The sequence below is a fragment of the Ciconia boyciana genome, chromosome 9 (assembly GCF_034638445.1).
Source record: "Ciconia boyciana chromosome 9, ASM3463844v1, whole genome shotgun sequence".
Taxonomy (NCBI): Eukaryota; Metazoa; Chordata; class Aves; order Ciconiiformes; family Ciconiidae; genus Ciconia; species Ciconia boyciana.
The window spans coordinates 17,696,480-17,721,684 of NC_132942.1; the positions used below are offsets into that span (position 1 = coordinate 17,696,480).

Genomic DNA, 25,205 nt, shown 5'->3' on the forward strand with positions numbered 1-25,205 from the left:
GTGCCTGTGTGGTGCTCTAAGGGAGGCACAGGGACAGCATGCCCGCAGGGACCAGGGTCCCCATGCCCGCATCCTTCCTCGAGGACAGCAGCACTGCTGAACTTGCACCACGGGCAGCCCCCTGATGGCCCTGCTGCCCGAGGCATATGTCAAGATGCGTACTATAAGCAAGGTCAATGTTTACATAGGCTCATGTACCATCATGGTATTACTTACATGGAACTAATAGCACATAAGTCATGCTCATTTTGAAGGAAAAACAAATAAGCCTCCACAGGCTAGCTGTTACGGCAGATCAATATAGCAGCATGCAACTGGGGTTTGGGTTTTTTCCTTGAAAATGATTCTGTGCGTATGTTCCGTGTAGTAGAAAATTCATGACAGAACCAAAACTACTTAAAAAAGAAAGACACAGAATGCTTCATCCCTTAATATTAAAATTTATGTCAGCTGCCAGTTGTCAAGGACAGACAAAATTTGTCTGGAGCTACCAGTATTTCTAAAATGTGGCTTCAGTAGGCCAGAGGGCTGCAAGAAACTCTATAGAGCAACACAACAAGGCAGGGTTATTGCTCTGCTGGTTCTTAGCCACAGCGCAGGACAGGAGACGTTCTGGACACAGATGACATTAGTGCTGCCCCAAGGACACCACCCAAGGGCTTCCCTGGGGCTGCCCGCGTGCCCAGCTCCTGCCAGCGGGAGCCCAGGCAGCACAAGGCTGTGCAGAGCTTGTCGGGACAAGGGGCTAAAGATGCCCATGTATACTGCCAGGATAAAGGGCGGGATGTAGCAAAGCAAGTTGGGTATTTAACAGGGTTGCTTAGTGAAAATCGTATTAATTCTGGTGTTTCATTGTTTTCACATTTTCATTATTAATAATTTACTAAATTCAGCTTTGAGAGAAAATCTAGGGCTTTAAGAGGCTTAGACTTTTTTAGCAAACATGAAAATTACATGACGAGGTAGAGGCTGAGGCAGAGAGCAAATGCGATAGACCTTGGCAATTAAGCGAAGGTAAACGCGCCCAAGGGCCAGACACCAGAAGCACCTCTTTTACACAGTTAGGGAGATGACAGAGCAAAAAGGAATCTTGACATTCGATCTCCAGACATCTGTCCCCTTCGAAATCACATATTACATTAAATTAATTCTATCACCTGCAGTCATACAATGACTTGATATATGTTTTCTAGCTCTTAAGACAAAAATTAGGAGGAAATAATACCAAAACAGTAAACGTTGTGAGTAAAGTCACAGCAGTGTCAACCTTGTTACACGGCTGGTAAATCTGGGGAGACTAGCAGAGATTCTTGTGTTTTGGTGACTTTTTTTTTTTTTTTAAATTAGAAAATTAATATTAATACCTAGTGGATGAATACCCAAACAATTAACATCTTGCACCTATGGACTGTAGTATCTTAGTATAACACACCAATAAATTTTTCAATCACATCCTGGTTTATCACACTGTTTTCAAAAAGTAAAAAATGGCCAGTTAATGCTAGAGAGGGAAGAACAGTTTTGAATATCTCAGTGCCCCATTTTGGTTTGGGGGATTATTTTTTTTAACGTGGTTGTATTCAGTTCCTCAACATCCAAGAAGTACTAAAACAACAACTAAAACCCACAGTCACTGGAGCATAGTTAATGAACACTACATATTTCAAGATGCTGCATTAGTTTTAAATTGCTCTGATACAGGTTTCCAGTACTGATCCTGCTTAGCACAGGCTCAGAAGCTTTTCTACAGGGTTCCAAAGAGCAGGCCATTTCGTCTTTAATACAGCTGTGGGCTCTGATTTTAGGATGAGTAAGTTGCACTCCAGATGATGAAAGATGTGTGTGAGGGGTGCTTCCAGTTTTTTTGTTTTTTACCCCTTTTCTCTCACACTGATCTGGCAACAGCAACTCGCCTTTGAGAGGTGCAATTTAAATAATTCTAGAAATTTCCACTGTAAAATTGGCCACTGAAAAATAACCAATTAAAAATAAGTGTTTTCTATTACTTTAAGACAAGGAGCCATTTGGCTTAGCTACAGCTTTCTCTTGTTCACTGCCTACCTGTCTGAGCATTATCAAAGTCAGAGATTTTGTTTTAAACATGCAAATGCTCCTAAATGGCTGAGGTCCACACGCAGCTCCAAATTCTGACTCCTCACTCTGATTACACATTTCTCTGCTTTGCAGGTATGTGAGTTCTCAGGGTTACCGAAAAACAGCAGCAGACCCACGTACATCATATAACTATGCTCCTAAGGCTGTTGCCCTCTTACTGATATAAAACAAGGCCAGCAATGGATACTATAAAAACATTTGAGATTTGTTTTCCAGTCATTGCTTCAATGCATATGCAATGTCCGGATTCCCTGTTTTTAAGAGTCTTCATATTTGTCATTTCTTAGCTTCACATCTCATTTTGTAAGTCAGACCTGTGGTTGACTTGTAATCAGTACTAGATAAGCATACGGGCGAGTTTAGATGCGTCGGTGCTAAGGGTGGGAGAGAGACCTTAGAATTCATCTTCAAGCTTCCGAGCTTTCAAGGCATTCACATCAAACTTAATTCTCACTACTCAAGGCAATGAATTCAAGTTCCACATCCAAATTCCCACTGAAATTACTTCTTATGGTTACAGCTCTGACTCTATACTTCATTGTCCCGAATTAGCTTGTTCTCCTATGTGATTTCAAAGAACTAAGTTAACATAAAATGTGCTTTGGATTTCTGCATTACCTGCTTAAGCTACAAAAACTTTGACGAAAAGGTGAGTTCTTGCTATGCGCTTTTATATATTTATTGATATTTGTACTATGTTCATAAAAATAGTACTCTGCACTTCCCTGGGCACTCTGTGTGCTTATACATCTAACTTATGTAGTTGCATAAGTACATTTGCTTACTCATATAAGTACATATGTAAGTACTTATTATATGAATAAGCAAATAACACTCCTGTTACTCTGAGAAGACTGGTAAAGGGTTAAAACAAGCACTAAAAGCTGCCATTTTGTTATTGTTACAAAGTGGGGTATCCTCAGCAAACACTTGAGAGTGTAAAAAAGAAACCAGCATTTCCAAATCAGGGAAGATCCTTCAGTGAAAAAGCAGTGACTGAGAGTGGCTCCAGGACCACTGGTGCTGGGTCACTGCCTTACCCAGGAGCTAGGAGACTAGTGATGTGAAAGCACCTTTGTCACAGAGACCCCAAAACATTAGGAAATCATTTCTATAGGGAAAGGGATAAGCTATAAGCAATTGCAGAATGGAAAACATTCGACTGGAGCCTGCTCTGGGCCATACACTGTACATACTTAGCTTTAACTGTTGAACTTTCACCAAACAGCCTTCTCCAAACTCACAACCTTTTGTTTCGCAGATGTGAGTGTTGTCATGTCCTGCCTGCTACATGGTGAGGTCCGTGGCGGAGGAAACCTCATTTCTGTGTGGATTCAGAGCCTCATGCAGGAGTCCTGAGCAGGCCAGCCTAAAGGTGACTTCTCATTATCAGCATTGCCAAAGTCCACTCATAGACATGAAATGTTTGTTGGGCAGTTATATATGAATTCGAAGACCCATGCATCTTCCTCCAGTAGTTATTCAGATCCAAGTTAATCATCTCATGAGATATTTCAAAAAGAAAATGTCACACAAACTAGGCCTCTGTGACTTGTGTCCTCCTCTGCCATCCACTCCTTTGCCCAAGACTACACTATTTCTGGAACAGTTGCAAAACTCACCTACGCTGTCAATTAAACACCTACACATAACAAATGAAAGCTCAGAACACTTAACAGGGCATCTATAGAACAACAAGGGTTAGGAAAGAATACATAGTTTCTAGACAGGAAAAAAAAAGAACTTTAAAGAAAAGTGAATCAAAAGAAAATCCAGAAAAGATGGTAGGAAAGGAAAGCAAATAAAAAACCTGACATACTAAATGGGAAGCAAAAATAATGTTGCTCTTGGTCATCTTGGGACCTAGTAATTACATCAGTTTTGAAATACTTTGAGAAGTACTATGGAAATACATAGCAAACTGGATCACAGTTGACAAAAAAAGCCATTTTGTTTTATTGTTTTCAAGCCAGCCAAATTCATGTGATCTCTGAAATGTTTATCACCCAGGGTAAGGACAGCAATCCATCCTGCAGATTTATGTTTACAAGCATTTTGGAACAAATGTTCCTATTTGAACACCCACATGAACCATAAGCATCCAATATGTTTGGATCACTACAGTCAGTTTTTGTTAGCAGATCTTTAACTTTCTGAACAATGTTTTACCAAATCAGTGTGGTACTACTATATATCCTGCAGGAACAGGGCACAGACCATATGTGACAACTCTTACACATATTCACCAGGGAATGTTTCTTTCCACCTACATGAAACCATAGGTCTATTTCTTTTAATTCATAAAAGCAAATGGCATCCATCTATTTTTGGCATTTATGTGATTGCTGTAGTATTTGAGTCCCTCACCCTTTAATATATTTATTCATCCGCCCCGCAGAGGCACAGCTGTCAGCAGCATAAGGAGGTTTTACAAAATTTCAGGAACTGAACACAACACTTCCAGTTCCACTAACCCACATCATTTCTAAATTAAAATATGCTTCCCTGGCCTCAGGACATGTAAAGTACCAACCTAAAACACAGAACAGGGAGAGTTTATATCAAAAGTGCTGAACACCACTCACTGCAATAGATATTGATAATGTTACTATTGTCACAAAGTACATTTATAAAGATATAGGTAAAACATATAATAGCAGTAATGTTTTACTGAATTGCAGTACTTGAAAGTAAAAATATCATTAAAAACCATATTGGTACCTGATATCATCACGTAAGCTTAGTTCTTGGGTAGAATTTAAAAGCAGCCCAACAGGTGCTGAAGTCTTTCTTTCAGCTTTCCTTCTGGATCACTGTTTGCTTGGAGAGATTAACTGCTGGACAAGGAATAACTTGACCCTGGATCTGAAACTTCACAGTTTAGAAATCCCAGTACCAAGGGACAACCATTATCTCCAAGACAATATGCACTGCAAAACCAGGATGATAGGTCACCTCCAAAGGGCTTTATTCCATCTTGCAGGAAACTCAAGTAAGGTAACTTAAAAGTCTGTATTTATCTATAAATGCAGGACTTCTAATGAACAGAAATGTGAAAGAATTATTCCATTTAAAACTGGTAAAAACAGCATCATGAAATAACTGCATCCCTAATTCAAAAAGAAATAAATAGATATAGATAGAAGATGGCTTATTATTAGAAATATGGCTAGTATTATTAACTAATTTTTACACCTTACATCTAACATCAACAGGAAATATTGCAGATGCAGGTTTAGATACAGAATTTCCTAGAAGTTACAGACTTCAATAGTTTTCTCTGCAAATTGTAAGTTTTAATTTTTTTTAAAGAAAAATATTTCATTTTGAAATTAATAACATCAACCTTCAGGTCATCTTAGACATTGTGATTTCTTAAATTTAAATGGTTACATGTCTAAACTGTTCATTCACATTTACTTACTAGCCACTGAATAGTGATTCTACAAGCCTTATAAAATTGAAGCCATTAACAAAGAATCTTAAAAGTTAAGTTAATACATATGACTTTGAAACTTTCTTGTTAGGTGGTATTTTTTAATTATTATTTTTTCCTGACATTAGTCCATAAATATATTCATAGCAGAGACAGCTGCATCCCCTGCCAGGATTGTCATAATAAAAAGGCAGTCATGTGCAAGAAAACTTTTGCTCCCTAGTAGGATTAGGCAGCAAGTTTGGATCAAAAGAGCGTACCAGTTACCCTACCTGACCCTTTAAACAAAATCTCAAACATCTAATTCATACTGAAATGTGATAGCACTTAAATAAAATGGCCAGAGAAAAGCCCTGCCCCAAAGTTTTATTTCTTGCAATCAAAGCAACAAATCTTTTGTAAGTAGGTAAAGAGGATACCTGCACAATTGGCTTCATAGTACATTTCTCCCATCCTTCCCAGTCATTCTCCTGAGAGTGCGGTTTTGCCTAAGTTATTGGCAAGAGCTTGCTGCCTCTCTCCCCCTCCCTGGCCTGAACATTAACCCTTAATTGTGCTTTCCAGCTGCTCCACAAGAAGTGAGTGCACCGCATCTTTGAAAAGCTATGTGAGCTCAAGGCAGAGAGCTAAAAACCAAATAAAAACCTGACCACCACCAAGAAAACCCCCACCAAAACAGTTCAGATAACTGCAAGCCCCCTTATTCCGTGAATCATTCCAGGCAAACCCCTTGACATCCTTGCAGCAGTCATCTTCCTTATAAGAATGGTTTTAGAAGCAGGACCTAATCAATCGCTGATGTTGCGTATGACCTGAGCTTAAGCATATAAATTAAATACAAAATAAAGCAGGTTCAAGGATGAAACTCACATACAGGGCTACTGAGGGGTCACAAAAAAAGTAGAAGGAAGAAACAAAAAAAAAAAAAAAAAGAAAAAAACCCCAATCTCATTCCTAAAGCTAATTTTCACACCAGAAAGATCAATTTCCCACCACATGTGATGACAAGCAGTTTTTAATGTGTGTAAAAAAGAATAATGTTTCGCTGCACTGAGAAGTAGACTGGATGCAGTGAGTCGTATGTTGTGCACCTGGAAATGCAGCAAGAACTGCTTACGGGGATCTTAATGCCAACCATTTGCTTTAAGAAATCTTGTGCACCATGTCACAGTTTTATATAGGCCATTAGCTTATCTGTTTAAATGAGTTAAATTCTGGGTTTGGTGGGGTTTTTTTTCAGAAAAGCATCATTCTATATTCCAGTATTAACTATCATGAGTGCCTTATAAGCAACTTCTGATTGACAGGATATTGAGGCATAATTATATAGGGAAATAATCTTGATCATTCTTGAAAGTCTCATGTTCCTTCAGAAGAACAATTAAGAAATCCTCACTTTCCCTAATAAAACAAGAGAAAGGAAGAAGAATTCAAAGTGTGAGAATAGTACCTTCGACAAGCTGTGTATGCATATTATCACAACATTACTGTACTACTGTTCAATGATTTGGAAAAATAACTCCAAAAAGAGCTTTAAAAAACCCACAAAAGACTGGAGCAGAGGTTACTTTCACATGAAGATAGAATTCTCTCATTGTTTCTTTGACATTTATGGGACTACCAAAGGGTAAACAAAAGCAAAATTAGATCCCACAGGCTTTTGGTAGGAAAAAAAGTGGAGGAAAATGATATTTGGTAGCAGAAATCAGTTGTACAAATGAGACCATCATCTAACCGCCCTTTCCAATGCTGCCATCTCACATTCACCCTATGTCATCTGGTCTTAAACAAAAGGGTTTTTATTCTTGCCTACCTCTAAGCTATTTTACTAAAGCCATTCTCAGATTTACACCTAGATAATCAACTTTACACTATTTGTATTAATCTTATAACAGATATTTGAGTGCCTGAGGATTCCCTCTGTGCTTCACTTAGATCCTTATTTTACATTGGAAGAAAACATTGCAGATCCAAGCACAAACACGTTTTTTTTAAATAAAAGAAAACGAGGATCCTCCACAGGGTCTTCTTAATATCCATGTAGGATTTACATGATCTGAGCTTCTTTTGAGGAAATTTTCAAATGATGCAGCAATTTAGCTGTTTAAAAGGACTGTATAACATCCCTTGCTGTAAAAACACAGGGAACATATGTTCATATAAAACCAATTTATGATGAAAAGACTGTAAAATACAATTATACCATTACAGTTTAATTCTTTTTTTCCTCCAAAGATGTTTTCCTTTCAAGACATAACAATTTTGGATTGAACTGAATTGCAGGTGGCTTCATTTTCCTACGGCCACTTTATCTCATGGAGCCACCCAACTGCAAGATAGTGAAGCCATATAACAGACTGAATCACTGAATGAGAATCATTCCCTTCTGTGCTCTAAATGTGGCAAGAAACTATACAGGCTCTGTCATTGTCATTGTTTTAAATACCCAGTTCTGCTCTCTCACAGAAAGCTGCAGCTGGGTTGAGGACTGACAATAGGCAAGCAGCAGCCTTGCTGAGGTGGGGTCAAGAAGGGGGGACATCCGTCTTATTTTGTGGTCAAGGAAGAGCGGTGCAGGAAATCTAGTCCCCCAGTCAATTACTGAAATTAATTTTTGAGCCTAAGTCATTGCCTTCTGGAGAAAACAAGAATCCATTTACTTACCTGTTTTGCACCAGTGTTTTCATCACTTTTTTTAAACGAAGTTAGATTAAAAATAATAATTGTGTTATCCAGAAAAAGTGATGCACTATTAATTAAGAATTGAGGAAGTTTTATTCACCTTAAAAGGTAAAACAAATCCATGAACACTGTTGCCTACTTACAAAATGAAATATCAAAACTTAATCCCAGTGAAATGGTAAAACAACTTGAGACTCCAGAGACCCACAGTATCTCTGCCTTGAAAGCCAAAAAGCACATTGGCTCTTCAAAACTGATTCTGAGCAGCAGGTCGGCACTCCCTGCAGATCCTTTCGCTGTAGGCAAGATCTCCATTTTGCACAGAACTGGTCCTGCCAGACAAGTCCCATGGCAAAGCATGGCATTGCCACAGAACAAGCAGGCTCTGCCTGACTCCTGCTCTCGTGCCAAAAGACTCTTTTTCTCTCTAGCTAAAAGAGATGTGTTGCACTGACTGAAGAGCCGAGCTGAAAAAAAAAGATGACTCAGGCTATGGTTCTATGGTTTTAACTTTGTCCAGCTGGAAAGGTCAAGAGGAGAAGGCAAACTTTGTTCTGCTGGTGCACAGTGTTTACAACCCCCATTTATTCATGGAGTCTGCACTAAAATGATATTGCTATGCTGTTTTGGCTAGAGACTGCATACGCTGACCCCTCTGTGCCCAGCACAGCACCGGAATAATTCCATACAAAAGGTTTGCATTAAATGTAATGAAGCAAATGACAAAATCAATAAACCTGGAACGGTGTGGCTATCATAAAAATGATGTAAATTCAGAGTTCACAGTGGTTATGAAGCTATTTAGAATTATAATTAAAACCAGTACTTTTTTTTTTTTTTTCAGAATTAAAAAAGCTCCTTTTGACAATCATAGATGAATGCTACAGGAAATTTTCAACAAATGTATTCAAAATTAAGGTATGGCACAAAGACAGCATAAATTATCCAAAGATAAATTGTAGGCATAGGTAAGCCTAAAAAAGTACAAAATAAATAAAATTTGATTTTCTTACCTTTTCAACTGATGTCACATCCTATTTTAATCAAGTTTTATATCAAAAGGACAGTAAGAATACCACATAGCCTGTTTTTAAATCATGGTATTGTTTCTGTCAAAGAGACTTTTGTAAGACTATTAAAACAGAAAAGGGCCAAATCTGTTATGCATTACTCTCCGTACAAAAGCGGTGCTGCAGCATGGATGCTGCATGAGAATTTATCTATGCTTTATTAGGATAAAAGAATAATGAGCCCAGAAAGCACTGAGCACAGCTCAGCAAAATAAGCAAGCAGGTGAGTAATCCCTGGAAATATCAATAGCCACCCTGACTTTTTGTAGCAGATTTCAAACCGCAGATAACAGATCCCATTCAAACTTAGGGGTGATGTTTTCCGTTGTCAAGCTCTGGACATGGAGCTTGTGGCCTCATTTAAAAATTTACACCAATGTCACATTTAGGCAAGTGAATTATATGCAACTTAAATCTCTAGATTCCTGAAACTGATTTTTTAACTATTTTCCACCTAATCAAACAGAAAATTCACTACAAATTTTAAAAGTGACCATCAAGCCTGGGGTTCTCACACCCAAATACTGAACTTTTTCAGTCTCCTGTGCAAACTGTTCACATCGCTGTGTCAGATGTGCTGTTTTCCTGATGGGAACGACATCCATGTCACTCTTCAAAACCCCCACTGATGGCCAACTTACGGAGCTGCATTGCTCATGGCTATAGAAGCAGCCCTCTTAGGCAGGAGAAAGGCAATAAATTATGCAAAATAGAAAGCATAGGGAGAATCAGAACAGAATTTGAAGTAGATGGAAAGGACGACTTAGGCCTATGTGGTACACTTCGTCTTTCTTGTCATCAGCATTACGATTTTACCATAAGAACAAGGAAAGTGCAGCCTTTAAATGGTGCTTGAAATACATTTCCAGAAAAGGAAAAAACAATTGGTATTTATGCTTGTCTTACACCTACAAGAAATATTTAGAAATCTATGGTTTGCCCAAAAATTGATATTGAAAACAGTATATATTGCAGTGGATATACTGAATACAGAAATTGGGTAAATCAAAATTATGTAGAACGTTATTATTGAGGTAGTCAGCTCTGATTTGCACCAGAAAAATGAAAATTATAAAAATATTAAATGCCACCAAACATACATCCTCCCACTACTAAATACTGTTGGCTTATGTACTTCTATTTTATAGGTAGAGCACACTTAAGAGATATTTCAGCTTTTATTTATCTGACATTTTACTCAGGGGAAAGCAACCTTTACAGTGAGGAAATCTGTTTCTCAGGAGTGATGGTTTGGCTTTTAATGAGTTGTGGTGACAGATCCCTTGTGGCTAGTCGAGCCCACAACTACGGGCATCCATGAAACAAATACTTCCTGAAATGCAACTGGACAGGAGAACAGAGCAGACATCCACCCTACTTAATGCAGATGTTTTCATTAAAAAAAAAAAAAAAAAAAAAAATCAGCAGTGCATTTTCAGTCTGTGAAATCAACCTCAAGTGAAGTACAAGTGGTAGTTTAGCACATTCAAGAGATTTAAGATCATTCTGTGCTGGTTAGTCCACCTGGTGTTTCATTTATTAGCGAGGGACATGGGAAAGGGGATTACATAAACATAAATGTGTTTAAAAAAATGCAAGTATAGTCTAATCACGCTATCACATATGACATACATTTAAATACTTCATGAAATGGTTCTGGAGTTTTCCAGTATTTATCATGTGTGTTGCAGAATTTACAGGTTATTAGTCTGCACATGTTTCTGCCATTGCTCCCTGATGCATCTGGGACCATCCCAAGTTGTTCAGGAATAAAGCAAGGAAGTAGCATTCCCCTTTAGCAGCTCTTCTCATAAAATACAGGAATATCCTGCAGGTTGGGACCAAACCCTGCAGTTCACCATGTGAAAAGCTGACATAACACTACTGCAGAGCACTTGCAAAAATGCGCTATCAAGACTGAAATTAGCTCACTAGCTAGCAAGAGTACTGCTGAACCGGCATCTTTTAGCACCAGTGGACAATGCAAAAATCCCACAAAACTTTCTTCTCAAGAAGGTAATTTTGAATAATGACCACTCCGTATGATGTTAAAAGAGATACATGCAAAAGTTTCAGGATTGTAATGACACTTGAAAAACACAATATTTCTTGAAATCACGATGAACTGGTAGAGAACACAGCTATTCAGAATGCACTGCCTATGTCTATCATATTCTAGAAAAATGCAGAATTAACTCTTTATTCAAGACACTTTGCTCACCCTCAGCCATCCTGCACAAGGCTCTTCTGCGAGGGAAGGGATATGGGGGAAGCCTTCCCTACAGACAGGGCACACACCCTTGTGCTGCAGATGCTGCACTTCTACATACCATCAGGAAGTACAGATGGTGTATGCATTGTCTACCCTTCTCACTGCAGCATAAATAACAAGAAAAAAGGCTATGCCCATTCACTGTAGGCAGAGAAGAAACTGATTAAAAGGATGTGGTTTCTGAATTAAATTTAATGTTTTAACCTCTACATTCCTAACAGGTTTACTCTTGGCTATGGCTGCAGCAGCTGTGATGTTCCTGATGGAAACGGACAGGGTAAGCAGTAAGGCACCTTCAGCTGGGGGCTAACGAAAATGCAATTCCTCCCTATGCCTTTCTGCCTGCCAGAAGTCAGGCTGCACAGCATTTAGGTTTTCTTGCTTTTTTCTCTGATTTTTACTATAAGATAGACAAGAGAATTTATCCAGAAAGATCAGGGTAGGTAGATTTTAAAGGTTAGTGATTCAGAACTGAATAAACTAGAAGAGAGAAAAGCAAAGGGATGATATATGCCAAACTGTCCTCAGGCAGTATAGCCAGCAGCAGTTCCCCAAGCAAAACTGCAATACACAGCCAGTCAGTCCCTGTAAAGGTGGGCCATGACTCTCAAGAGGCAAACGAAGCAACTAACTTCTGTGTCACTTGGCGTGCTGGCCTTTTGCATGAGGCCAGCTGAAGATGTAAAGAAATAAACGTTACTGTATCACAAAATGTCCACTTCTAAGACTCAGACTCTGGTGGGTTAAGTTTAGCATATCTCACCTTAAATGCATTCTGCATTGTGTAGGGAACATGCATGTGCATTTCAATCAATCATATCTTTTAAATCAGTTAATTGTGAAATATATGCTTTTTGCATTTATTGTAAGGGGTAGAACAGATGGCAAAAGCTCAAACTAATTTATTCATAAAATTAACTTACGCTGCAGGTGATGTTTCTCCATAGAAGGTGGTAAGTTGGTAACATGTTATTTTAAAGTTATAATAATGCTGCATTACAACAGAATTTCTAGGAAAGCATATGTGACGGCCACAGAGATCTCTCTTGAATTCATTATGGTCACTATCACAATGAATACCAATTACAGGAGATAAAAAGGAATACACTGTTGGAATACATTGAGTGCAGTGTCAATTTACGGATAAGAAGGAAGAACATTATTTACAGATGTTTAAGGTTGAAGTAATACGATCTTTTCGCTTCCTAAAGAGTGCAAAAGGCTTGTCTCTAACCAGTATTTTCAAATAGCTGACTGTTTCAATACTTCTGACCTCTTTTGCCAGCTCTGAAAATACTCAAAAATACCAGCTGAGATCAAAGCAATCTGAAATCTGTTCCATAATAGAAATTTATCCTTTCTTTAAATTTTCATATATTCATATTTAAAATATACTGTGCCTTTCATGCACATCATCAGATACAGACACATATTGTTCAGTCTATTGAAAGATACATAAGCAAATACACAAGCCAACATGTGATAATCAGTTCTCCTCTAGCCATTGCATCGCTTTTATTTGAGGCCAGCCACTGACTTCAGTAGACTTACTCCAGATTTTACACCAAACAAGTGGAAAATCTGGCCAACTGTTTATCTTCCTCCTTTTGTTTTATTTTACTGCAAACTGCAATAGTAACACTGAATACTGTACACAAATGTCAAGAAACTAAGGCCAGGAATTTCAGAGGGCTCTGGATAATAGCTTCCCTTGAGAATCCAGACTAAAGGAGTTAAGTTTTCTAGTGTATCATTTCATTAAGATATACTGCATATCTGTACAGCAAATAATTCACAATCGCTTGCTTTCTGCTAGTGAAATGGCTACATACAAATCAATCATTTCCTTGGCTTTATTCATTATTTTAACTTGACAGGTATGTTTAATTATTTCTATTCTATGGCTGAATGGCAAAAATTACAAATATGCTCTGCAGTGCTGGTTGTGATGGATAAAAAAATGACATAGGAACATTTTTATATTTTGTGTAGGTGAATGCAAAATACCTCTCAACGTAAAGAGCAAGTTCAGCTTTTTCCAAAACCTGAATGTGCAATCTAGATGTTTAATTTTTGTAAAAGTCCCATGGATCAATGCTAATAGTAGATGCATGCAGAAAAAATAAGAGTATCTTCCAGGAAAAGCCATTTAACAAATAAGAAACTGAAACTAATAGTCACAAAAATATTTTACAGTACTCGCACAGATTTGATTTTTACATTGCATAGGTAATGTAACCGCTAGGAAAATAAATGTGTACTGACTTACAGAAGTGTTAAATGTTACATATGTGCTGATGTATTTCTGCTTTTTTTTTTAACAGTCTAAGTCCTTAATTTCTCCAAAGAAACCTTTAGGGCTATAAAGAAGGATATTATCCACAATTTCATAAGTGGCCCCAGGACACAAGGAAAGCAGCTTGCAGGTCTAGTAATACGAGCTATTATCTTATGTGCGGCTGAGAAATATTTAGACAGAAATGCAATGAGCCTGTACTATCATGACAGATGAACCTGTTAGCCTGTGTTTTCCTGAATCCCAATACTACAACATTCTATCTTATAGTCAAAGCCTACAAAAAGAGACAGAAGCTGAATATGCACAGAACTGAGTTCCAGTGAATCAAGAACAAAAAATAGCAGCAACTCCTCACAGAAAAAGCAGTAACTGTGTAATTTCATGTGGCTCTAGCTCTGTGTGGTGTTCAAATGGGGTGTCTACACTGTCAGGTTGGCTCCCTCTCTCTGCTCTGCTGCTCTGTCATTCTCCCCACACATCCGCACTGCATACGTATTCATGTTTTCCTTTCAGTGAATCATTTAGTTTCCTTGGCTGGGAGATGTTGATGTGAAAGAGAGGACCGTGCACAGCAGAACTTGAACCACAGATAGTATGCATATGGGCCAGTTCCTACCACCCAGCCCTGCCACCAGCACTTGCTCCTTGATGTGGGTCATGGAGGCTGCATTGACATAGACACTGACACCAAGTCTGTGCACTCTATATACGCGAGATGTATGTTTGCACTCTCACTGCTTACAGAAGTAGCTTTTCTTTCAGTCTGAAAGGTGCAAGATAGGAATGGGTGGCAAAGGAGGGTGGCTTAGGGAAACAAGCAACCAGAGTCTTGCCATTTTAGTCTCAGACAGCTCTATGCTTGCTGGTAAGTCTTGGGCTATTGATTTTCCTTACTGCAATGCTGCAAAACAAAGGAATAAACTTCTGTCAAGAGATGGCAAAAGGACATAGGGCAGCACCTTGCCAGGAAGAGTAATTCTTTGAAATCTGTCCTGTGCATTTCTTATGGGGGAATGATCCCTGCAACACAAAAAGCCCCTATATCATCATGCCTCCAAGAATCACATTCCTACAATGCTTTGCGATCCTCACGCAGCTCGATTGGTTATGTTCAGCTTCACAGTCCTGAAGAGAGCACAGCAAGAGGAAGAACTCAGAGCATACTGCCCATAACCACAAGCAACACCTTAAAAGAATGCTTGCTGCTGTTAGAGGATCTTTATTTGAGTCAACCTCTGCATATTGCTATTCTGGGAATCTGGCTGCCCTCAATAAGGTGGGCTGGGCAGGCTAATTCAACAGAAACTGCAGGAATGCCTCACCAGAGAAACACTCATCTGAATGCCAAGATGTGATACAAGCAGGGTAAATGTGCAGAAATCCAAGAAGCTGCTCTATATATTTTTATGATGGAAGGCCACGGCTGACAGTGCTGAGTTAGCCCAAAGCTCAACAAGACCCAAATCCATATACTTTAATTCTGGAAATAAATGTGCTTACCTGGGGCTAGATTCCTGAAAGAAACATTTCCTGTTCTCTAAGTAATAAGTAACAGAAATTGAATACAGGTGCACACTGCAAGCTGGCCCTCTCTCGCCCTTGCTTGTTCAACTCTTTTAGGACCACTGAGGAGCATTTATGCATCTATTCTACAATATGTTCGAAGTGTCAGTTTACGCCAAATTCCCATATAAGTTCACTATTGGTAATGGACATTATGTGTTCATGAAACTTTCTATAAACTGTATAATTATTTATATATTTTAATTAGAAATAGACTTACTAACTTATTGTGTACAGATTCTTCCTTTAATTTTGTAGTCAAACAGCAGAAAACACTTCATATGAAAATAATTCACACCACAAAATTTCCCCCACTTGGGAGTTTTAAAACAGCATCCTGCCAGCCTCTGCTTTGGCTTTGTCTCATGCAAAAACATTGGCCTCCCTGACATTTAAAAATTATTCTTTAGCACAGCCCTTATGTGAGCCCGTTTTCCTGGGCTCACTGCTCTGCTAAGAGAATGATGAAAGATAGAAAGCTTTTACCATGTAAAAAGAAAGGCATGGTGAAAAATATCCTGAAACACTGCTTTCTATAACACTTTTTTTTTCTTTCCTATCATTTTAACATTTATTTTTGTAAATTACCAAAGTTGTATTGGTACCAAGCCAGTTCTGCAGTCCTGGTGCTAGATGGACATCACCAAAGGCACACATTGCTTAGCACATGCAGCAGCACCTCTTCCCTTAAATTCAGGATTTTTTTTTTCCACCAGCATGCCTCAACTGAACACAGCCTGCCACTTTGTGTTGCTTACTCCTATGGCCATGCTGAGATAGGGTAGTTCTCACAGGGTTTCCAAATGGCGCTCACTGTAATTCATATTAAGCCCTTAGGCAGCGTATTTCGGAGTCTGTATCCAAAAGGAATTCATGCCCCGGCTTAGTCTATTGCATCAAGTTCTCTGCATTTTTTCCTGAGGGAAGCTTTCCAAACTGCTGTTAAAGACAGCATTAATCTGGAGACTTTCACATGGTCTAGCACTTGCTGTGTCCTATTATAATATCTACAGAATTATTATTTTTGCCATGACATTTGGACACTTTATGTAGAAACTGGAAGAATTTGAGGCTGTGTTAAATGTCAAGTCATGAAAACAGAGAAAAGTCCACACCAGCCTTTCCCTATATGAATTTTAAAGATAAATTGGAGAGGGTTGGGGAGTGTGGAGAATATATAACTTTATTTTGTATGTATGAAAGTCTCCAAGATCCCTCAAAACCATGCTTTATAAGGTGGAAGAACTCTGAGATAGTACAATAAATCTGCAAAGTGATAACCACAGAAACAGCCAACCTGCTGCTATCACAATAGTGCATATATGTCAGAGAGTCACCAAGCGATTAGCAGTGCAAATGTTCGAACAGCTGAATGACACTGAAAGGCAAAGACTCATTCTCCTCCTCTAGGTGCTTGAACACTCACTGGCATGGTCATTTCTGTGACTCAAGAAGGAAACGATCTGGCTCCCAAATCTAGACTGAGAATGGGAATTGGCATGCTTAAGCTTACTGCTTAAAGCTTTAAATATTAACTTGGTTCAACTTGCATCACACCCTTACAGTTATTGCTGCAGAAATTTTAATGCGTTTCCAGCAGCAAGTTGGCTCAAGATTTTGTCACATTTTTCTGAGCAACTCATAGGCCACTAGTCTGTGTCTGGAAGCAACAGTCATCTGATCTAATGAACCACCCTGGATACACAACTCATCCATTCCTTACCAAGAAAAAATGACTATAGGTCTGAGTGAAAAGTCTGCTTCTCCTGCTATTTATCTAAACAATCAGTACTCATGGCTTACATCAGCAAATCTATTAATTAGACTACTGAGCTGTGTGGTCTTGCTGAGCCTGAGGTTGGAATAGATGACCTCCAGAGGTCATCTGTGATTCTGTGATAACTTCAGTATTCCTGAAAGACACAAACAGTGGCTACAGGGAAGCACTTCTGATACTGTGTCTTTTACAGCAAAATAATAGATACTGCCTAACTTGACAGTCACAATTTTTTGTTAAAGCTTTAGCTCCCAACATTTATAGAGTTCCTCTAAGCACTCCAGCCATCCATCCCTTGCTATTAGCTCATGTGAAGGTGAGACCCTGGTTCCTTCTGCACTGAGATTGGGTGCATAAATCAGAGAACACCTGTGATTTTTCTGACAGCTTGCCAGAGGTGAAATCAACTCTGAATGCAAACATTGCTATTTTAAATGAAGTTAGACAACTAACAGTGAATTATAGCTGGGAAACTTAAGATTTTCTGAAACAAAACACCATCTATTGTTCCTCTAGATTACACAAGGTAAGTAAAGTTCATGCTAACATGACAAAAAAGCCACGCTTCTGTCTAAAATCCACAAACTTCTTCCCACTACAAACTGTATTCTCTAGTATTTTCCTGTGTCTTAAAAACTAGACCTGTTCACACAGTCTAAATGGCTCCTCAAGATGTGTTTTCTCAAGCTGACATTCAGGTAAAAAAGCCTTCACACCTGAAAAGCTAAAGTCGTTGAAACAATCCATTGAAGAAACACAAGCTTAGTATGCTGAATGCCTGAAGAAACAGCTGTAAATGTTCTATGACTTGTAAAAGTCTTCACATTCTGTCTATCCCAAAGTCTCCAAAAGGAACTTTGCAGAGTGCTCAGAGAGCTAGCAGGGGGCAACTCACAGCGTTGCTCCTGTGCCTGTGTTTTCCAGTTTGGGGGAAGTCCTGCTTTGGTCTTTTGCAGTAGTGTCTCCTTTGTACAAACCCCAGTGATGTGATATTCCCTGCAACACAGCATCACCAGAGAAAGTACAAGAATTGTGCTTTGCCCTTGGATGCAGAAGTGGTCATGCTCTGACTCATGTTGACTACCCTTAACAGTTTCCATGCTGCCTATAGAAAAAAATTTAGTCTGGACAGTAAAGAGGTTGTTCATTAGGGCAAGAAATGAAAACAGAGCATGGGTATGTTGCAAGACTGTTCGTAGAAAACTGCTTCTTTTTAGATCTCCTTCAGCTGATTCTTCTACTAAATAAACAAAAAAATCCACACTATTTACACTATGCTTACAATATTTAACACATTCGGGTATCAGATTTCAGCTACTGGTGTGGAAACACAGTGCTAATACTAATGGCTCTGAAATGGTTCTGAGAGTGGCCGCAAGTTTTCTCAGGAAATCCTGACTCTGCAGACTTGCTGGCTGTTATTTACTTTTTCAGTTCACCTTGTCTTGACTCTAATGATGCCAATGGTGCATTAGTGTGTGAGCGCACACAAAAATGCATTTCTGGTGTGTAATATGGAAGAGCTTCTAGCAGCTCTGGAAATATAGAGCTGAAAGTCTTTATTTACACATAGTTCAGACTGTATGTTATAGAAAATGGCTAGGACAGATGACCTTCATTAGCAAAAGCAGCAAAACCTGCTTTTCTCTCTTTAATGGCTTTTAAAAATTATTTTAAATTTTCAATACAAACTGTCAAAACATGCACAGTTAATTTCCCACATTATTTTTTCGTTTTCTGATATTTGTGATCAACTACTCTGCCTGTGTGCCACATTTTGACATATTTACTTCCCATCCAAGTGGTGGGACAGGAAATTTAATCTAAGTGAAATATTTCAATTTCACCCCCAATCTCTACCAGTTCTCTTCCTGTGCAGATCTTGCTTCAAGGCTTGAACTGTGATTTCACTGGATTTTACAGGACAATATTGCAGGGAGGGGTAAAGCCTTTAAGTATACTTTTTTCTTTGCTCAGAACTTCCCCAGGTGTGTTGCACAGTGTACATGCAGACCAAGGTAGCACATGAGGCCCTTGACGATAACCAGCAGGGTCCACAGCTCCCTTTTGTGTTCTACAGAGCTAACCACGCGGTACTCAAACGAATCATAACAGCCAGATGTAATGTAGGGAGCATGTTTTTCACCACAAATATTAATGAAGTTGTCACTTACAAGTTCTTCACATCAATGATTCCTCGAAAGGCCTTTCTAGGGATTCCTTTTATCTGGTTTTCACTCAGGTCTCTGAATAAGGGAAGAGAAAAAAATACATTGTATTAACAAAGAGAATACATTTCTCAAGTCTACATGAGATAATGGAACATAAACACGCTTGGAAAAGTAGATGTTTCTGGATTTGTTACACCACAAGATGTTTTCAATTTTCTTTATCTCCTCTAGAGGTCTGTGGCATGAGCTGAAATGTCCCTCCAACAAAAACCACCAGAATTCATGATACAAATGAGAGGACTTCCAGAAAACATCACTCAAATGTGGTCATGACACTGGCACAATGTCATGATTCGCTGTCAGAGTACCTGCAGCCAAATCTTATGCCTTGAAATGGCAACCCTGTAGTGTAAATGTAATTTTCTCACCATGCTCCTGTTTGTTTACCAACTGCAAAAATACTTGGCTACTCCTGCTCAGATTACACCCCTTACTTGAAATTAATATTCAGGAAAAACATGACAATTATCCTCTTGTGAGTTTTGTAAATTTACAATGAAAAGGTCTTGATCCACTGCATTAAAAAAAAAGCACTGCACTGTGTATCAATGGGAATGACAGAATTTTTAACTTTGTTTAAAAAAACCAGCAGCAATTCAAAATGTCTTTCTAGTACTTAAAACATTACAAAATATTTCAATTTAAATCATTACATCTGCATTGTGAGTGCAGGCAGAGCAACGAGCACTGCAGGTTACAGTTTTCTGTTACACAACCTGCATTCAGTTGCTTTTTCCTTTGATGCACTATAAATATTTCCACTGGAATTTTCTGAATTTGCAACCCCCTACCAGCACCAATGTAGGCAGGAAGGACAGCATCAGGAATGGGAGGGAAATGGATTGGGATGTTTTCAGGCTAAGGAAAAGCAGCGCTCACAATGATTTCTTTGCTGGTGCCCTGTCAGCATGGAAAAGAGGGAGCAATTTCACTCCAGTTCATGGTACAAAGTGGGGGGAATAGAGAAGTGTAGGAAGATGAAAGGAAGGCAGAAGAGTGGGAAAGAAAAATGGAAGAAATAAGCAAATGGAGGAAATGGAAGGCACAGGGATGGCTGGAGAAAAGGACAAAGAAAGGTGATACCACAGCTCAGGGTACATCATTTGGTGTGACTGTGTCCCTACGCTATACAAGCCCAAGACTTTGCCCCATTTTCAGAAAGAAACCCTGGCTTTCTAATGATTATTAAGACTGAATAGCAGTCATCTGTACTCACCACCAGATACTCTTTTCTGTAAGTACATTTTGTGTTGCAGCAAGCCTTCTTTCTAGTCTCCACCAAATTGGCTTTATCAAATGAGAGGCCAGAAATCAGAGCCTGTCACAAAAGCCCACAGTGACATTGTGGGTCAAGACATGTCACGCAGGGCTTTCTTCTGCTTTCCATCAGGAAGATAGAAAAAAAAGGGGGCTATGTCCTTGTCATGAGACTAATTCAATTTATACCAGTCATGCAGTCTACACCAAATTCTCAAAGTACCCACAATTGTCCATTCAGACTATCACAAACAAAAATGTGCTGCTGGATACAAGTCTCTTTTTCAAGCCAGATTAAAATTCTTTGTGACCTTCACAATTTGTTTAACACTGATCCACACCCTGACCCTTCCTTCACCTCCCCTTTCTTTTGCCAGCAACAAAATATTAGTTCTTTAAAGACAGACCTTCAACCCGGACAAATGATCAGGCAACCCGAACGGAGAAGAGTTGAAAGTAAAGTGTATTTCAGACCTATAAGAAGGAAGTCTTATGCTGAAGACCGATTTCATGACAGGGAGTCACTGTGGTGTGACAGCGAGGCACAGCAGAGCTACAGCCAATGGTAAAAGTGTGACAAAATGGCTTAGGAAGGCAAAAATTAGTAAGATCTGAAAGCAAGAGACACACAAAGTAGAACAAAAAGGGCTTGACAAAGTAGAGTTGTGTGATCAAATAAAACCACACTAAACCCACCAACAGCTCAAGTTGCATTTGTCTGGCATTTTATTGTGCATTATTTCAAATCAGGTTTAAAAATGAATTAGGTTTTCAATTTTTTTTTCTAATATTATTGTGATCTAAAAGGGCTAATTTATATTTTTGCTTTCTGCTTTGTCTTTATTCTCAGCTCTCACTTGCAGTCAGGCAAAAACAGAGGACTATAGGAAATTCATCCATTTTCTATGACAATCTTCTTGCAAATGGTATTAATTTTATTTTCCATTTAGGCACTGTCCTCTAGCTAACAATACTGCCTCTCTCAACCTCCAGGATCATGGACTGATTTCATAAATATCTCTAGTGGTCTGAAGAACTGACAGCCTGAATGGCATTAGTGACGCAGCATGGAAGAAAATTCACAACTGCATGCTTCATTTTCTATAACTGCCTTCTCACAATTATAATGGTCCCTTTTTGAGACAGTTAGAAAGAGTGTTCGTCTCTGCTTCCTAACACAGTGTCAAACTTTCATAAGCAAGCAAACACCAACCAGGCTCAGCCCATGCACTTCACAAAATTTGCTCTGATGGAGCAGAAGGCAGACAAGCAACTTGTCTACATAGTTTATCTTAAAGTTTCAGCTTTTCATTCTCTACTTCTCACAACACACATAATGGGAAGCTCTCACTGACAGTATGTAAAATAAATATTAGTTACTAACAGTAAATGCAGAAAACCAGATAAACTAATGTGAGGCCAAAACAAAACCCTAAAAAAACCAGACAGACAAAAAAAAATTATGCTATTCAAGAAAAAATAAACAACTAATCTGAAGAAAAATAAATGGTGATTACTAATACATTTCCTATTTCTTAGACAAAGGTTTCAAGCCATCTATTTCTGTAATGGAAGATGACTCCAATGCCTGGATGCATGATGGATCCGAAGGAGGAAACCTGACAAATCCCAGCTTTAGAGAAACATACACTTCCAAAAATCCTCACCCTAATAGGTCATGTTAGAGAGCTGGCCAAAAGTGCTCCACCTAAGGACAAACTAAAATGTGCTAATACGTCAGAGGCACCCTCCTTCACAAAGGTTCCTCTGTACAGAAAGCAGCAAGCCTAACAAGAATGGAAACATGTTCATTTGCATTCTGATAAAATAGACACGTTGAGCTAAATTAATGTTTTTGGATTAAATTATTCTTCCTGTTATTTTGATAAATACAGACAAGTTTCATCCAGTTCAGCCTGCCACACAGCTTTCAAGCAGTGCAAATGGCACAGAGATTCTGCAACCAGCTACAGCCTCAATAAAGTGTAGTCTCTTTTTGGAAGTGTCCCCCTGCCTCCTTCATACAGGGGTCCTGTCTGATGAAAACATGCTTGAAAAGGCCTCGGCAGCAGATCACAGCGGAACCGACTAAGGTGAATAGCACAGCAGGCAACGATACTGAACATGTTTGACCAACAGCTTCCACAGCCAGCAGCATACAATGAACACCCCTAAGGAAACAGCACTCTCATTTCAGAGATGGGGAAGCAGAGCCACAGAGATATTAAAGAACCTTGACTTCAAGTTTGCATAGATCAGAGATGCAGGAGCTAACAAAATCCAGCAGCTGTGGCTCACATGCCCTCACAGCACAGCAGACCACGCATTAGTCTAACCCAGACTCAAACAAGAGTTGGCACAAGTCAATACATTTTTTTAGTTTTTATTTTAATTTAACTAAAATGCTTTGGACACAGATTAACTCCCGCTGCAAGTCTAATATTGTTTTCCTGATCTTCAAATGTGAATTGCAAGAGCCTTACTGATAAAAGGATTGTAAAGGAAAAAAAAAACCACCCAAAACTGCTGACGTTTTTTAAGTGCCTCTGTAGTCTTTGCTATAATGCTGGGTTGTAGCTTCCTGCTTTAACACTGGTTATTGCTTCCTAAGTGAAATTTCAACTGTCTAACATAGCAATAAAATACACTAAGACTCTTTTTTTTTTAATTTGCCAGTGACAGAACATAAATCAGTTAATTGGAACACAGACCCTATGAACATTCATAAAATAAGAGTCTTCACTTGAACTACAGATCTGAAACATTAAAATAGCTACTTTAATACAACTTGCAAAGTTACGGTGGTACTGAAAATAAAATGTACTATATGAAAACCAAAAAATGAACACTGATAGCATTATACTTAGGTTGTGTCCCTTTTCAAAAACAAAAAAAACCCCTTTGAGCATTTACCAGTTATTTTCCAGAATTTTAATTTTTTTGTTTAAATAGTAATTTAAAATTGCTATTTTTAAACAATGAACTGCCTGAAAAGCAGCTTGATTAAGAAGTATTTATTGTGGTTGAACACTACTTTTTTATTATTTCTCCTGCTCAAATGGGCTAAAAGATCACCAGTGTTATCAAATAAAGAACTAGACTTGCCTTTAATGTCTAAAAAGTTTAATGTGAAGACTTAAAGAACTAGTCATCAACAGTAAATGCTTCACAGCCAAACATGTATCTTTCCCAGTATGTTATTGTATGTCGATCCCATAATAAAACAGTAAACTCACAGAGTTAACCACTAACACATGGAACCAAAGTTCAGCTAAAATGAAGGAAAAATCCAGAATAACTAAACTGATTCCTTCACATACCTTCTAGCTTATCCACAATTCAATTACTTCTTGGAATAAGAAAGGAGAGCTCACACACAACTCTCTTTGTAGCAGCTGATACAAACCCATAAGACAAACACTGGTTGATTCAACTGTATAGGGGGCTTGAGAGTGAAAAATAACCACTTGTTTCCCCTCATCTTTTCCTGACACAATAATATTGGAAAGTTTATGTTGTTTAGTTTTATTTTGCAAAGCAAGCAATGGAAAGGTATGAATGCTGATTTTAAGAAAGTGTCAGCTGCCACCAATGCTAAGAAATAAATACTTTGCCTACTAGCTTCACTCCAGCTACAGAATGTACAGCTGAGAAAAATGATAATTAGTTAATCCATGTTGGTAGCTTGTTTACATTCTTTTACCAAATATGATTTCTGGGTTAAAACATTTCAGTCTTATGCATTTACCAAAATAAAATAAAATAAAAAATTCTTGAGGTTTTGTGCATTAAAGTTTAGTGACTATTCTTCAACCCAAAATTTCTTTACAACTGGACTAAAAGCAGGCTGAACTACTCTGCAAAAGATCACATACTTAACACAACCTGGTCACTGCAATTTGTCTCATTAGAATTAGTTTTAATTTGTACAGCATGTTACACAAACTCTATCCTACAATGTTTTACTGAATTGAATAACACAATTAAAGGAGTTGAAGTGTAACAGATGGGGAAAAATTAGAGAGTATAATCCAAAGAGAATAGGTATCTCTAACACATAATAAAAGATAAGTAAATTAGTGGAGAATGATACAAGTCAGCTTTTTCATAGAGCAAGAGCTGGAGGGAAGATAACTTCTACAGACAGTGAAGAGAGAGGGCAAAGGCCCCAATGTTTACTAAGGGAAGAGTTTTCAAGGCAAAATGGGGTAACATGCAAAGAGATAGAAAGACAAAGGAAATCCATAGGGGAAAAAAGAAGTTTACTCAATTATAACTGTAACAATTCCAGCACAGAATATTAATATTCACAGTGTCTTCTTCTTTTAACTAAAAGCTTGACATTCTCAAGGAAGCTTTGTTGTCTCCCAGAGTTTCTATTACAGTCCACAACAACTTGCAATGCCTCAAACCCTGCTTAACCTCAAGCATGGCATAACCGGGATCATAAAACCAGCAGCAGAACGGCTGCAGTGCAGATTCCCTTCTAATTGCTACAGTTTC

At 38.5% G+C, this 25,205-nt stretch overlaps 1 protein-coding gene across 2 annotated transcripts in view; it reads right to left on the minus strand.

Moving 5' to 3' along the window:
* Positions 1 to 25,205, minus strand: part of SLIT3 (slit guidance ligand 3) — a 538,149-nt gene that overhangs the window by 241,140 nt on the left and 271,804 nt on the right. For both annotated transcript variants that reach the window (XM_072873643.1, XM_072873644.1), the window contains one exon: positions 19,389 to 19,460. In XM_072873643.1, the coding sequence (XP_072729744.1) occupies positions 19,389 to 19,460 (72 nt within the window). The remainder of the gene's footprint in view (positions 1 to 19,388; positions 19,461 to 25,205) is intronic.